Source organism: Stegostoma tigrinum, unplaced genomic scaffold (assembly GCF_030684315.1).
Source record: "Stegostoma tigrinum isolate sSteTig4 unplaced genomic scaffold, sSteTig4.hap1 scaffold_191, whole genome shotgun sequence".
Classification (NCBI taxonomy): domain Eukaryota; kingdom Metazoa; phylum Chordata; class Chondrichthyes; order Orectolobiformes; family Stegostomatidae; genus Stegostoma; species Stegostoma tigrinum.
Window position 1 is genome coordinate 423,981 of NW_026728130.1, and position 16,547 is coordinate 440,527.

Here is a 16,547-nt window from a genome sequence, read left to right on the forward strand (position 1 = left end):
ATAGAACAAGAGGTCATAGGTTTAGCATAAGGGGAAGAAGGTTTAAACAGTTGATGAAAAATTTCTATGCTGGAAGGGTCATGAATCTCTGGAATTCACTCCCTGAGAGGGCATTGGGGGGCTGTGACATTGAGCAAATTTGAAGAGGAGATAGAACGATTTTTGAGTTCATAATGGATTCAAGAATTATGGAGAGCAGGTAGGAAACTGAAGTTGCAGCAGAGATAAGATCAACCACAATCGTATCAAACAGCGGGGCTCGAGGAGCTGAATTGTCTTACTCCTCCTAGTACTTAAGTTCATTATCATTTTTGGCTTGGAGCTGTGAACTGTGAGCTGAGAGTGACCTTTGGACTGTGAGCAGCAGCTTATGTGAAAAAAGAAGAAACAATTTGATATTTGTTTCTGAGGCTAGGTCTGGAAGTTAATTGCAGGTCAATTCTTCTTCCAAGAAAACTCGATTGATGTGTCACTAACAAAGAGAAACCAATATTGAACTGTCTTTAAATCAGAAGGATTGTCCCTGCAAAAGCTACAGGACAGAGGTTTGATTGCCAACTGGTTGTCCTCCCATTATCAACTTAATCTAAGTGAAGAGGTCCTCTGTTACAAGTAATAATTAAATATCCCCCCAAAGCCTACTGAAAGGTATTTGCATAGCTCAGTGTTTTCAGAAACCAAGACAGAAGCTCAGAAATTACTGGAAACGCTCAGCAAGTCTGGCAGCATCTATGGACAGAAGTTAGAATTCACGTTTCCGATCCTGTGACACTTACTTAGAAATAAGGAATCCTGAGGAAGGGTAATCTGACCCAAAATGTTAACTCTGTTTTCTCTCCACAGATGCTGCCAGATCTGCTGGTTTTTTACAGCAACTTCTGTTTTTGTTTCTGATGTACAGCATCTGTAGATTGTTCAGATTTTAGCTTTAAGATACTATCTCATCTGACTGTGAGATTTCAGATGATGGACAAAAACAAAATTTCCGGAAAAGCTCAGCAGGTCTGGAAACGTCTGTGAAGGTAAAAAAGAGGTACGATGTCAGATCTGGTGACCCTTCCTCAGAACTGATCAGAGGAAGGGTCGCCAGATCTGAAATTTTACTTTGTTTCCTTCACAGATGCTGCTGGACCCGCTGAGCTTTTCCAGCAGCTTTGTTTTTGTTCCTGATTTACAGCATCCACAGGGTTTTCCGTTTTAAAGATCATGCAGTCTGGTTAAGTAAACTGGCCAGTTACACTTGATTTATTTTTTTCCCTTTAATATATTCCTTAATTATATCTGTTTGTCTGTCTTTCTGTCTTTGTTAGAATGGGGGCTAGAATCAAAGAAGATGATGTTTAAGTCATGGGCATTCATCAGAATACCTTTTTGCTTAGCTTTCTTTTAAAAGATACATATTGTTAATAAATTGTAAAATCTTTTGATTAAGCTATAAACCTGGTGTCTGGTATTGTTATGCACAAAGTCTGGCACTGACTTTTCAAAAAATCTGATTAGGAAACATTGGGATCAATTTTGAACGTCACCAAATACTTCATATCAATGTGTTACGAACAGAGGCAGGGAAGCTGATTTAATACGGCTGTGACTTCAGGTCATAAAATCAGTAATAACATACTTATATGAAATAAATAAAGACAGTCTATCACAATCTCTTACTAATCAAGTTCACTTTGATTATGACATTAATTTCTCACAGTATTTGTACTTCATAAAGCAACCACATTGATATTGTCTCTAATTCAGATAAGTGGGCAAGTTAAGGGCACTGTGACAGTCAGCCAGTGTTACTCAGAGCAGCGGATGAGAGCTCTGTGACGGGCAATCAGTGTTACCGGGAGGAGGGAGTGAGAGGCCTGTGACAGTCAGTCAGTGATTCTGAGAGGAGCGGGTGAGGGTCCTGAGGTAGTCAGTCAGTGTTACTGAGAGCGGCGGTTGAGGGCCCTGTGATGGGCAGTGTTACTGAGAGGAGCGGGTGAGCGCCCTGTGACGGGCAGTGTTACTGAGAGGAGCGGGTAAGGTCCCTGTGATGGGCAGTGTTACTGAGAGGAACGGGTGAGGGCCCTGTGATGGGCAGTGTTACTGAGAGGAGCAGGTGAGCACCCTGTGACGGGCAGTGTTACTGAGAGGAGCAGGTGAGGGCCCTGTGACGGGCAGTGTTACTGAGAGGAGCGGGTAAGGTCCCTGTGATGGGCAGTGTTACTGAGAGGAACGGGTGAGGGCCCTGTGATGGGCAGTGTTACTGAGAGGAGCAGGTGAGCACCCTGTGACGGGCAGTGTTACTGAGAGGAGCAGGTGAGGGCCCTGTGATGGGCAGTGTTACTGAGAGGAGCAGGTGAGCGCCCTGTGACGGGCAGTGTTACTGAGAGGAGCGGGTAAGGTCCCTGTGATGGGCAGTGTTACTGAGAGGAACGGTTGAGGGCCCTGTGATGGGCAGTGTTACTGAGAGGAGCAGGTGAGCACCCTGTGACGGGCAGTGTTACTGAGAGGAGCAGGTGAGGGCCCTGTGATGGGCAGTGTTACTGAGAGGAGCGGGTAAGGTCCCTGTGATGGGCAGTGTTACTGAGAGGAACGGGTGAGGGCCCTGTGATGGGCAGTGTTACTGAGAGGAGCAGGTGAGCGCCCTGTGACGGGCAGGGTTACTGAGAGGAGCAGGTGAGGGGCCTGTGATGGGCAGTGTTACTGAGAGGAGCAGGTGAGCGCCCTGTGACGGGCAGTGTTACTGAGAGGAGCAGGTGAGGGCCCCGTGATGGGCAGTGTTACTGAGAGGAATGGGTGAGCGCCCTGTGACGGGCAGTGTTACTGAGAAGAACGGGTAAGGTCCCTGTGATGGGCAGTGTTACTGAGAGGAATGGGTGAGGGCCCTGTGACTGTCAGTGTTACTGAGAGGAGCGGGTGAGGGCACTGTGATGGGCAGTGTAATTGAGAGGAGCGGATGAGGGCACTGTGACAGTCAGTCAGTGTTACGGAGAGGAGGGCATGAGGGCCCTGTCCAGTCAGTCAACGTTACTGAAAGGAGCGGGTGAGGGCCCTGTGACAGGCAGTGTTACTGAGAGGAGGGGGTGAGAGCCCTGTGACAGGCAGTGTTACTGAAAGTAGGGAGTGAGGGCCCTGTCCAGTCAGTCACTGTTACTGAGAGGAGCGGGTGAGAGCCCTGTGACAGTCAGTCAGTGTTACCAAGAGGAGCGGGTGAGGTCCCTGTGACAGGCAGTGTTACTGAGAGGAGGGAGTGAGGGCCCTGTCCAGTCAGTCACTGTTACTGAGAGGAGCGGGTGAGAGCCCTGTGACAGTCAGTCAGTGCAACAGAGGAGCGGGTGAGGGCCCTGTGACAGGCAGTGTTACTGAGAGGAGGGGGTGAGAGCCCTGTGACAGTCAGTCACTGTTACTGAGAGGAGCGGGTGAGAGCCCTGTGACAGGCAGTGTTACTGAAAGAAGCGGGTGAGGGCCCTGTGACAGTCAGTCAATGCAACAGAGGAGCGGGTGAGGGCCCTGTGACAGTCAGTCAATGCAACAGAGGAGCGGGTGAGGGCCCTGTGACAGTCAGTCAATGCAACAGAGGAGCGGGTGAGGGCCCTGTGACAGGCAGTGCTACTGAGAGGAGAGGGTGAGGGCCCTGTGACACAGTCAGTCAGTGTTACCGAGAGGAGCGGGTGAGGGCCCTGTGACAGGCAGTGTTACTGAGAGGAGTGGGTGAGGGCCCTGTGACAGTCAGTCAATGCAACAGAGGAGCGGGTGAGGGCCCTGTGACAGGCAGTGTTACTCAGAGGAGGGGGTGAGAGCCCTGTGACAGTCAGTCACTGTTACTGAGAGGAGCGGGTGAGAGCCCTGTGACAGGCAGTGTTACTGAAAGAAGCGGGTGAGGGCCCTGTGACAGTCAGTCAATGCAACAGAGGAGCGGGTGAGGGCCCTGTGACAGTCAGTCAATGCAACAGAGGAGCGGGTGAGGGCCCTGTGACAGGCAGTGCTACTGAGAGGAGAGGGTGAGGGCCCTGTGACACAGTCAGTCAGTGTTACCGAGAGGAGCGGGTGAGGGCCCTGTGACAGGCAGTGTTACTGAGAGGAGTGGGTGAGGGCCCTGTGACAGTCAGTCAATGCAACAGAGGAGCGGGTGAGGGCCCTGTGACAGGCAGTGTTACTGAGAGGAGGGGGTGAGAGCCCTGTGACAGTCAGTCACTGTTACTGAGAGGAGTGGGTGAGAGCCCTGTGACAGGCAGTGTTACTGAAAGAAGCGGGTGAGGGCCCTGTGACAGTCAGTCAATGCAACAGAGGAGCGGGTGAGGGCCCTGTGACAGTCAGTCAATGCAACAGAGGAGCGGGTGAGGGCCCTGTGACAGGCAGTGCTACTGAGAGGAGAGGGTGAGGGCCCTGTGACACAGTCAGTCAGTGTTACCGAGAGGAGCGGGTGAGGGCCCTGTGACAGGCAGTGTTACTGAGAGGAGTGGGTGAGGGCCCTGTGACACAGTCAGTCAGTGTTACCGAGAGGAGCGGGTGAGGGCCCTGTGACACAGTCAGTCAGTTTTACTGAGACGAGCCGGTGATGGCCCAGTGACGGTCAGAGAATGTTATTGAGAGGAGCGGGTGAGATAAGGCTCTCACTGAAAAGCATGCGTACGAGCAGAGACCTGAGTGGGAACACTGGTTTGTGTTCCCTCCAATTGAGCAGGCGGATGAATAAATTAAAAGCAAAGATCAGTGTTCTGTTCAGTTAAGGTATGCCTGGAATTAAGCTCTGACCCATGATTGGTGCATCCTACACTACATGTCAAATGCTGAGTGCTCCTGCTGGTCTGCATGACCATGTGTACAGCAGGTGCCTCTTATTGGAGCAACTGGAGCCCAGGGTCTTGAGCAACAAGTGGGAGCATTTCAAAGCATTGGTGAGTCTGACAGGTTTGTTGATAAAAACCGAAAGAACTGCATATGCTGTAAATGACGAACAAAAACAACGTTGCTGGAAAAGCTCAGCAGGCGTGGCAGCATATGTTGGAGGAGAAAACAGAGTTTAGGTTTCCGGTCCGGTGACCCTTCCCCAGAACTGATGGTGGCTGGGAAAACATCGGTTTCTATGCAGAAAATAGGGAGGAGGGTAGTGTAGGGAGTAAACAATAGGATAGAGCCCAAAGAGAGAGAAAGACAGGTGGACAGATAAAGGAGTTGCAAACAATCAGGCTGAGAGGGTGAACAGTTGTGAATGGGGACTGTTCGTCACTAACAACAGGGAATGTGTCGTGGCAGGCTGCGTGGTAACAAAGCCTGGTGTGTGGGGTAGCGGGGGCTGGGATATGGGAGAGTTTAGGCCCTAAAATTACAGACCTCAATATTGAGTCTGGAGGGCTGTCAGGTCCTCAAGTGGAAAATGAGGTGCTGTTCTTTCTGCTTGCGCTGGGCTTCAGTGGAACACTGTAGCAAGCCGGAGACAGAGGTGTTGGCCAGGTTTGTTGACAGTATATGTTTCAGGGTGTTGTTTTGTGATTGAATGCAAGTTTTATCAGGAGAAACTGATAGGCTAAGTGCGTTTTCCATGCAGCAGAGGAGGCTGATCGACGTATACAAAATTATGAGAGGCATAGATTGATTGTGAGAACCAGTAAATGAGTTTAAGTCAGAGGGCATAGATTTCAGGTGAACTGTCAGCTATTTAGAGGGGATCTGAGGCAAGTGCTTTCACCAAAAGTGATACAAACATGTAATATGCTGCCTGGCAAGGTGGAGAAGGCAGGTACGCTTGCAATATTAAAGAAGCAACAGATGAGCATTTAAAGGGCCAGCGTATGGTCGGTAATGACTCAGTGCAGGTAAATGGGATTAGTAGTTTGATGTTTGTTAGTTGGCATTGATGTTGATTAAGTGAGCGTGTTTCTGTACTGCATGACTTTATGAAGCAGGAAAGGAGATATCAGAGGTCCTGGCAAAAATTTTCAAGTCATTTCTGGCCACAGCTAAGGTGCCAGAGGACCGCTAATACTCTCAGCAGAGAGATCTCGGTGTCCATGTACACAGATCCTTGAAAGTTGCCACTCAGGTTGACAGGGCTGTTCAGAAGGCATACAGTGTTTTAGCTTTTATTAGTAGAGGAATCGAGTTCCGGAACCAAGAGGTTATGGTGAAGCTGTACAAAACTCTGGTGCGGCCGCACTTGGAGTACTGTATACAGTTTTGGTCACCGCATTATAAGAAGGATGTGGAAGCTTTGGAAAGGGTGCAGAGGAGATTTACTAGGATGTTGCCTGGTATGGAGGGAAGGTCTTATGAGGAAAGGCTGAGGGAATTGAGGCTGCTTTCATTCGAGAGAAGAAGGTTGAGAGGTGACTTAATTGAAACATATAGGATAATCAGAGGGTTAGATAGGGTGGACAGGGAGAGCCTTTTTCCTAGGATGGTGACGGCGAGCACGAGCGGGCATAGCTTTAAATTGAGGGGTGAAAGATATAGGACAGTTGTCAGAGGTAGTTTCTTCACTCAGAGAGTAGTAAGGGTATGGAACGCATTGCCTGCAGCGGTAGTACATTCGCCAACTTCAAGTACATTTAAGTCGTCATTGGGAAAGCATATGAACATACATGGAATAGAGTAGGTTAGATGGGCTTCAGATTGGTACGACAGGTCGGCACAACATTGAGGGCCGAAGGGCCTGTTCTGTGCGGTAATGTTCGATGTTCTATGGATGTGTTGTCTTTTGGGCTTTGTATTTTGACAAAAGGTTAAGTCATAACATGAGAGCCCACGGTGTTGGAGGTAGCATATTAGCATGGATACAGATTGGTTCATAGGCAAGAAACAGCAATTGGAGATAAAGGGTTCTTTTTCAGTTTGGTGACCCATGACCAGTGGGGTTCTACAGGAATCGGCGGTGGGACTACAACTGTTTACAACGTATATTAGTCATTTGAAGTAAGGAGGGTGGATCCTGACAAGTAGTTCAGAGGGGATAGATTTTGAGATGAATTCTAAGTTAAAATGTTTGAGTCAGCGAGTGAGTGATTAAGTCTGGAAGGGTGAGGAACCAAATGGCATGTAAGACAGAAGTGAGTTTGATATGGTTAAATAGAATGTATTTCATTAATGTGGGCAGTGTATAGAATAAGACGGATGAGCTGAGTGTACAGACAGGCATGTGGGAGTATTATATCATAGCTAAAACTGAGGCGTGGTTGAAAGATGGGCATGATTGGCAGCTCATCACTTGTCGTTTTCGGGTATTCAGACCAGATGGAGAGCAGGACAGACGGAAGAGTGGGCCATGTAAAGAAGGTGGGTCACAATATTGAACAAGGAATCAATGAAGAAGGATTATAACTTGGAAGGATCACAAAGCAAAGTTATATGGAAGGAGGCAACAAACATAAAAAGGGCAAGCTTACTGTTGTGTGCTCCTGAACAGTCTGAGAGATACAGGATTGAAATATAATTAAATTTCAGACAAGGGTAAGAATAATAAGGCCGTAATAGGGGACTTTAACTACCCAACCACTCACTGGAATAGTTTAAGTTTGCAAGGTAGGAAGGGAGCAAAATACTTGAGTTGCATTGCATTCGGGGGCGGGGGAGGGGGGAGGGGGGAGGGGGGGGCGGGGTGTGCACAGTTCTGGACCTAATATTTGGTAGTGAATCCAGGCAGGTCGAAGGCATATCAGTAGGAGGTTTGTCCAAAGCCAAACTCTGTCGTCACGCGGGTGCCAGCAGTCACTTCCCCGAGAGCAGACCCTGCGATGTTGACAATTGCTGGCCAAGATAGAGGCGAGAGAAGCAGTTGCAACAGCTGGCAAATATCCACTCTGACTTTCATGTCAGTAATTGTCACTGTCTAATTCCTCACTTCAAGGTGAGGTGAGATACTCATGAGACCTAAATACTCGCACAAAGGCCTTTTGCTGCACACTAGTGAAACTCATCTCTCACCGTTGAAACCTTTGATGGAAAACTGGATTTTTTTTCTCAAAGCCAAGTATTTCTTTCTAATCTTGTCATAGTTTTTCCAACTGATCCAGCACTGCCCACATCATCCAGAAAGGCTGGGAATATTTAGCCCACTGTTAGCTTCACTGATATTTTTACAGTAAATCCAGGCCATCATGGACTACCAGAACACATGGCCAAAAAGTCCCAGCTATATCTCTCTGTTTGTGATGTTTATTAAGGGCTAAACAGGGAAACTGTCTTTGAAGGACTGGACAAAAAAATGTTGGATTCAACAAGTTAACAACATTACTGTTTTGCCTTCATGTAATATACTTGCAGTGCAATCAAATATTTCAGACAGAATCAATTAAAGATCTACTAATGCAACCTGAACAGGCCTATCCAGTTGTTGATTCAATCAGATTTGGGACCTTTGGCCTTTGACAAACCAAACAATGACCATTATAGAATGGGTTGGTAATTCTTTATTATCTACAAGATTTAGGGACAACAAATTGTCATAGTGGCATAAACTCTATAAATGGAAAGTAGAGTTTTCATTTCTGTCGAGTTTAACAAGGTTTAAGATTGATAGCTTAATCTGTATTCGGCTGACTCTTGAATAACATTACCAAAGAAAGTTTCAACATATTTGCCCCCAAAAAAGTCAGATATTTTGTATATATAAATCCAGGAAATAGTGGAGATGTACAGCAGATTAATCAGCAAGAAAAAATATGTTGATCCTTCATTTTTTTATTCATTTGTGGGATGTGGGCGTCACTGGCTGGCCAGCATTTCTTGCCTGTCCCTAGTTTCCCTTGAGAAGGGGGTGGTGAGCTATCTTCTTAAACCATTGCATTCCTCCTGCTATGGGTTGACCCACAATGCTATTTGGGAGGGAATCCCAGGTTTTTGGCCCAGCAACAGTGAAGGAACAGCCCTTTCATTAAGTTATCATCTCTTGCGTTTTCAGCATATAGAATACTGCCAAAAACAGACACAATTTGCCACAGCTTTCCACTTTGCACTCATCAGGACAAATGCAAGAATGCTAAGTTTCAAAGGATCATAATTTATAGCACAGAAGAAAAGGGCTGATCGATTGACAAGTTGACTCTAACTAGTCCAAGTGTTACCGCGCTATTGGGTAATTTTAAAAAAGTGCAGAAATTGGACAAATCACTTGGTTCAGGAGAAAGCACCTGTGAATGTAACTAGGTCGCATCTAGCTCGAACGAATAAGATACATTACAAGATTAACCAATTAAATTGTTTTTTAGTGCAGCTACTGACACACACTTCGGATTCTTTGGTAAGCAATGCCCCAATCACAGAATCACATCTAATGCCATGTGAAACAAAATGTCTGCTAACAAGTAGCTGATCAAATTAAACATGTTCTTTCAGCCATTCACAATAGGCTTGTGCTCACGCTCAATCAGCCTACGCTTGCAAGACCCAAAGGCGGCCAGAGTCAGGACAGCAATCCGAACATTGATAGCCATGTAAAACTCTATGCCGTCAGGTTACGCTCAGAGAAGAAAATAAAACAGAATGTGTGGAAAAGTGGTCACACAAGAATGGAAGCAAGAAAATCCCTACAACACTCTGAAAGGCACAGGCAGGAACCACCATGGGTGGCACTATAAAATCAAGTCAACACAAAGAGGAGACATGAGAGTCATTTGGCAGAAAATATAAAAAACAACAAGCTTCCTCCAAATATCTATCAAGAAGGGCAAACAAGACACCACCACAATTAGGAGTAAGGTGAAAAAGTGGCAGCATTATTACTTTCAGACTTCTGCATACATGCAACAAACCAAAAGAATTTGAAATAACAAGGCAGAGGTTTTGGCGAAATGGCATCAGACCCAGTTCTAGATATTGGTAGTCCTCACACTGACCGGATGAAAAGACAATATAGACATTTTCTAATCAACCTGTTACACACCTCTGGAACAGGTGAAACTTAAACTTGTTGGTCTAAAGGCAGGGACACTATCACTGCACCACAAGGGTCCTGTGAAGACACAATGTAACAAACACACACAAGTAATACCTAGGTGCTACATAATTTGTCGCAAAATGTTAAGAAACAATTAGAAAGATCAGGGAACACTGGCCTCTATTACAAGGGGAACTGAAAAAAGGTGGGAATTCTAGCTGCCCCAATATACAGCAGGGTATAGTTTTGACCTCCTTCCTTCAGGATATGTTTATATTGGAAGCAGTTCAAAAGAACATTCTTTATGTTGATTCTTAGGGTGAGGACTTGACTACGTGGAAAGCCTGAGCAAGTTAGGCCTTAGCTCATTGGTGATTAGAAGAATAAGAACTGATCTTTTTGAAACCCAAGATTCTGAGAGGTCTTAACGGGGTAGATGCCGAAAGGATTCCAGGACTAGGCATACTGTTTAAAATTAAGGGGTCTCCTATGTAAAATAGGATGAAAAAAAAATGTTCTCAGTCATCAGTTTGGAATTCTCTGGCCCAGCTCGCAGTGGAGGCCAGGTTCCTGACTAATTCCAGGTTGCCTGACAGATTTTAGAGTTCTGGAGTTGAGGGCTACGGAAGGCAGGCAGGAAAGTGGAGTTAAGGCCCAATCAGATCAGCCATAACACTGAAAAATTCAGCAGGGTCAAGGGATAAATGGCTTACTCCTATTTCTAAGATCGATTTGGGCTTTGACTGAAGTGCCATTAAAAATCACCGATTCAATATTTGCAGTGGTGACTAGAGAAAATGTTTAAGTAAAAATGTGACTTTATATTTAAGATATTGAAGTTGCACATGGATTTGCAAGGCTATATCATGGTTCTTAAATCTTGAGAGGAAGCAATTCACTTTGTCACTTTCGTTCCCTGCAAGCATTATCCACAATTCGCCCCACTCCATTTTCCCTTCTCTACAACTCTACACTTTTTTCAGCTTTGTGTAAATAAATTCCTTAATGGAACTTGCTACAGACTGTGCTTCTAATAGTCTAACCCTGCCACCGACAGAGACTTGAGAGTCGGTGTATGAGAACTGTTGAGTATGTGTGTCTTTATTTCTGTGCAGCCATTTAAATTATAACATTTATTCTACCTTGTTTCTGTGTCAGTTCTCACGACACATGCTGAATTTCGTCTGCCACACTAGATTTTGCATCTGGTATAAAGTATTTCGTTCCTGGTTCCATCTTACAGGAAAGATGTGAATTAATGGATGGATCCCAAAGCAAGAAATCAAGGTTGATTCTTACAATGAGTTTCAGAGACAGTAGGAACTGCAGATGCTGGAGAATCTGAGATGACAAGGTGTACAGCTGGGTGAACACAGCAGGACAAGCAGCATCAGAGGAGCAGAAAAGCTCATGTTTCAGGCCGAAACCAATCAGAAGAATGGTCTAGGCCCAAAACATCAGCCCTCCTGCTCCTCTGATGCTGCTTGGTCTGCTGTGTTCATCACCTCTGCACCTTGTTATCTCTCTTTTTTCTAAGAAGTGCTGATTTGTCGGAGCAATTTCTGGTTGTGAGGCTTTAATGTCTCTGAAAAAGATTCATGAGGGACTCTTAATGGAAAATAAATATCAGAGATTTATTGGGTTGGGCAAATTCCCTCAAGAATAATGCCAACTGCATGGACACGATTCCCATTCCAACTGAGGTAGATCTGGAATCTGCCTCCTCAGTCTGTCCCTAAAAGTGAAAGGGAATAGCAAACCACTGCTGGTTAAAAATAAGATTGTCAAGAAAATTGCTCAGGATCAAGCATCTGCAGATAATGAGCTTAAAACTTGCCTTAAAGCAATCCACACATCAATGATTGGAAGAACGAAATGAAAGAAAACAGATAGAGGAGGCTCTTGGTTCCAGAATCAAACAGAAACTGATGAAAGGCTTGGAAGGAATGGCTAGCTAAAGCAACGGTCTGCTACTATCAAAAACACTGCACTTTTAAGAAGCTACTAAGCCAGAATTAGGTTATTTTTAAACACACAATTAGTCTTCAACCCTTATTTCCCAAATATTGAGTGGGCAGTGCCGTGGATAAGTGGTTAGTTGTGCTGCCTCACAGCGCCAGGGACCTGGGTTCGATTCCCCACTTCGGCAGCCGTCTGTGTGGAGTTTGCACGTTCTCCCCATGTCTGCGTGGGTTTCCTCTGAGTGCTGCGGTTTCGTCCCACAGTCCTAAGGCATGCAGGTAAGGTGGATTAGCTGTGGGATGTGCAGGATGACAGGCATAATGTAGGGGGATAAATCTGGATAGGCTGCTCTTTGGAGGTTCGGCGTGGACTCGATGGAGCAAATGGTCTGCTTCCACACTAAGGATTCTATGACTGCTGCATGAACTGAGCTCTACCTTGAACGTAATATTCAGTCATACATTTGATCTACTGCTTTGCTCTGTGCCATGGTTCGCACACTGTGAAAACTGTATGAAATGCAATGCAAATGCAACACAAATGCTTTTCACAGTGTGTTAAACTCCAGAGACATTAAATTCAAATAAACAAAATCTCTCTCTCGCTCAACAGGCATCTACATGAAGGAAACAACCCCTGCACAAGAACTCAGGCTTTAATCAGCTAATAACCATGATATGTAACACCTTACTCCTCCCCCATGTTTATGCATCAATTTGTTAATTCCATAAAAACAACATGCTTGGTTCTTGCAGACAGATACAACCCCACTTCACAGTCATTCTGCCTTTGGGTACAAATTTCACTCAAAAATTAATTCAGCATCTTTTTCGCTTATCCTGAAACTGCAATAAAAGCCAAAAACATCCTCTTTGACAATTCCCCTTTTTAACATGATAACAAGACCTTATTCTACTAATTCAAAAATTGTTGCCATAGAGATGCCAAGGGCAGGAGGTCAGGAAATGAAATGTCAGTTCAATCAATCCAGGTACCTGACAGCAAATGGATGCTCGTATAAGCATCATCCACTCTCTGGTCCAACTTTACAATGCTGTGAATAAGGCACTCTTGTTAATCCATACTATATGGATTTCTTTCACTAAATTAGCAGTGGAAATTAGGCCACAGTAAAAGGTCAGCAAAACTAATTACAAACTCTCAGGCATATGAATAATTCATGCAGTCGATGGTCAAATGCTACTAAGTTCCAGAAAATTGAGAAAACTCCCATAAATTGTGGCCCCAATTGTTTGGCTGGAAACCATGGCCAGAACAGGTTTCTTGCATTTCTCCACAGTAAATACTACTTCAAAACAATTAGAACAATGATAAATGGAACACACATGTATTCGATCAATGCATTTAAAACTGGTGAATAACTATCCTCCTCAATTAAAAGCTGGATAGGTTTATGGGGTTTAAAGCAGAGTCTATTTAAGAATGACCACTGTATTTACTTTCAGCTGTTCGAATATATAAGAGAATCATTACATGTTTAATTTCTCAATTTAAACAAAGACATGGCACTCCACAGCAGGATATGCTCTCTGTAAATTGTGACAGGCATCTCTGGTAATTAACTAAAACACAAATCAACTATTCCACTGACTTTTCCCAACATTTGAACACACTTTGTAGTTCTCTATAAACTTAACATAAATGTACTTTGACTTTTACTGCTGTTGTATGTTCATAAAATTCCATTATGCGTGGCACTAACACAGTTTTCAACCTGCTTAGAAACGGATCAACAACACATTGAAGTATGTAAGAGAATGTGTGCTGTGGTATTAACCACTGCATCAACAGAAATTAAACGCAAAGTGAATAACATGGAATGAAGAACTAAATATTAGGCCATTAGATAAAATCATGTTTTTCTTACTATACCTGTTCAATTTTTCTTAGCAACTCCTGCAAGCTGAAGTTCAGGCCATTCATCATTATGTCTCACCTTGACACAGCCGACATCTTTCTGCAATAGGTTGTCCCATTACTGCTGTTGTGCTGCAGTTTTACATCTTCAAGAAGATTACCTCCTGTTTTAACCTGTCCTCATGTTTCTCTTACACACTAAATCCATCAGATTGTGGTTTACATATTAGCAGTTTCACACATCCATCAATTCAAAAGAACTCGTCCAAAGATACCCAGATCCAGGGTGCTCAGTAGTCTTTTGCGGCTTTCAGCCATCTTCCATTGTGCTTTCTTCGTCCCAGGCAGTTCTCACCCTAAAGTTCAGTCAAAGACTTTGCTAGTTCTCGCTTCTTCCAACAGCCCAGCTGTTTTTCCTTTAACGTACCCAATTTTGGGGTCCGTCTGAATCAAACAGTTGGTCTAAACCGCTGGCAATTTGGAAGTCAAAAATAACTGACCGATCGTCACATAAGAAATTTTTAAAAAGGACTTTCTGCGCAAAGGTAAGAAAACCAATCCTCGAAGGGAGTCTATTGTAAACATATAACCAAACAGTGACATCAAATGGGACTTCAGTCCCCAGGGCAAGGAAGACCACAGCAAAATACCAGACCACTCCCAATGATCTGTAAATTAATGTGTTCATGTAAAAGTCCCTCAGATTTATTACCATCTTTGCTACAGGCTGAGAGTTCAGAGATCTGTGCCCATCAGTTCCACTGTGCTTCTCTACCTCATACTACAGATCACTGCACTGCCTAGTTTAATACGAGGCCCTCAAGCTCTTATTCAACTGCTGCACTGAATGCCTGCCGTAATCTTCTATTCCTAGCTGCTGTTTATTATGTTAATCAGCATCCTGCAGCCTCCTTGTTCTCTGAAGCCAGGTACACTCCTGTTTCCTGAGGCCTCATTTTTGGCAAGACTTCAGTCCTGGAGATATGAGCAAAGAGCCAGAACCTGATTTAATAAACAGTAAACATACACCCAAAAAGCATATTGCAACATACTCCTGCTGCTGGCTTTCAGTGTAAAACTCTCTCTACTGAAACAAAAAGCAGATCTAAGTTTTCAGGTACTCAGAGATTTGTTACATGTTTTACTCAACGTAACATTGACATTTATTGCAGTACTGAGCTGAAAAGCTTTTTTGTTATTTCTGACTAGCCTTCTCGGTTATCGACATTCTACTCAGCTTCTTTTGTTAAGAGATATAAAAGGTAAAGTCACCATAGACTCAAAGGAGCATGGGGCAAGAGATTACTGGTGGTGAGCTTAACCTGAAGGTCACCATGCCTCTGAGCTACGGGTGACGTTGAAACATTGGGAAATTCATGGTAACCTCAGCCAGTGTCGGAAGTGAACCCACGTTTTTGGCATCGCTCATAAACCAGCTGCCCAAACAACTGAATCAAATCCCAGTACCTTTATCTATACTGGTACATTTAGTGGCACTCGGGGCTTGAGGCTGCATTTGCATAGATTGCAGTTAAGGATACATTTCAAGCTACAGAGGTAAGATTCAGTCAAAATTAGAGAATCCCACGTTGTGCAATGGATCTCAGATAGCTAAGAGAACTGAGTGAGCTTTAACCTGCTGTAGCAGTAAAGGTCAAGTTAAGACCAACAAAAGAGGATTTTGTTTCTTTCAAAGCTCCAAATTTACTGAAGTTGTTAGAGTAGGAGCCCTTTAAGTATTAAAGTTACCTGTAGATATAAATTCATATGTAGCTGAGAAAGAGGTGACACGGTGGCTCAGTGGTTAGCACTGCTGCCTCACAGTACCAGGAACCTGGGTTCAATTCCACCCTCAGGCAACTGTCTGTGTAGAGTCTGCTTGTTCCGCCAGGTGCTTTGGTTTCCTTCCACTACCCAAAGATGTCCAGGACTGGCCATGCTAAATTACCTCATAGTGTCCAGGCTAGTTGAGTTAGCCATGGGAAATGCAGGGTTTCCTGGATCGGGTGGATCGAGGTGGGATTGTCTTCAGAGGGTCAGTGTAAACTCAATGGAATGAATAGCCTGCTTCCACACTGTAGGGATTCTATTCTATTCAAATGACAGTGAACTAAAATGTTTAATCATTCTTGTAACTGTACAGTCAATAAAATGCACTAGAGGCAACTACACCTGGGCTGTGTGGAGAGAGACAATGGGAACTGCGGATGCTGGAGAATCCGAGATAACAAAGTGTGGAGCTGGATGAACACAGCAGGCCAAACAGCAACCTCCGAACTTGTCTGATGAATGGTCTCGGCCCGAAACGTCAGCTTTTGTGCTCCTAAGATGCTGCTTGGCCTGTTGTGTTCATCTAGCTCCACACTTTGTCAACTCTACACATAGACTGTGTAGTTTATTTTGCAATTACTGGGGCTTCACTCCCCTACGCTTACAGTTCCTGTTCTGACAAAAATATTCCTGTAAGAATCAGTGTTAAAAATTTTAAAATTAATTGGAATTTGTCATTCGTTCCCTTCGCAGGATTTATAATTGGCGTCTCCCTGACATTTTAGATTTGGCAAAGCTGTTATTATTTAACAACCAACAAATACAAAACATTTGATTAATCCTGGAAAAATAACACAAATGAAGCAATGCTCCACTGCTTGGGCCTACATTACAAAGGCTTACAATACAACTGGCACGGAATGTCCCTCTGGGAACAGCACATTTGCACAACTCCGACAGAGGCTTTGCAAAGAACAAACCAAAAATATACCAATTGATAAATATTTATGTTAAAATCTACTACAGATTAGAGAGCATTAGTCAACTATAGAACATTGCAAAGTTTCTCATAAGAACATCTTCA

At 44.4% G+C, this 16,547-nt stretch overlaps 1 protein-coding gene across 5 annotated transcripts in view; it reads right to left on the reverse strand.

Moving 5' to 3' along the window:
- LOC132207870 (utrophin-like) overlaps positions 1-16,547 on the reverse strand; it is a 124,791-nt gene that overhangs the window by 79,138 nt on the left and 29,106 nt on the right. For 2 of the 5 annotated variants that reach the window (XR_009443939.1, XM_059643712.1), the window contains exon 1: positions 13,773-14,537. The exons of 2 other annotated variants lie outside the window; for them this stretch is intronic. Coding sequence is in view for 1 of the 3 variants with exons in the window: in XM_059643712.1 (XP_059499695.1) it covers positions 13,773-13,812 (40 nt within the window). In the remaining 2 variants the exon portion in view is untranslated. Of the gene's footprint in view, positions 1-13,708; positions 14,538-16,547 lie in introns of those variants that run through there. One more of the 5 variants, XR_009443937.1, reaches the window with a different exon arrangement.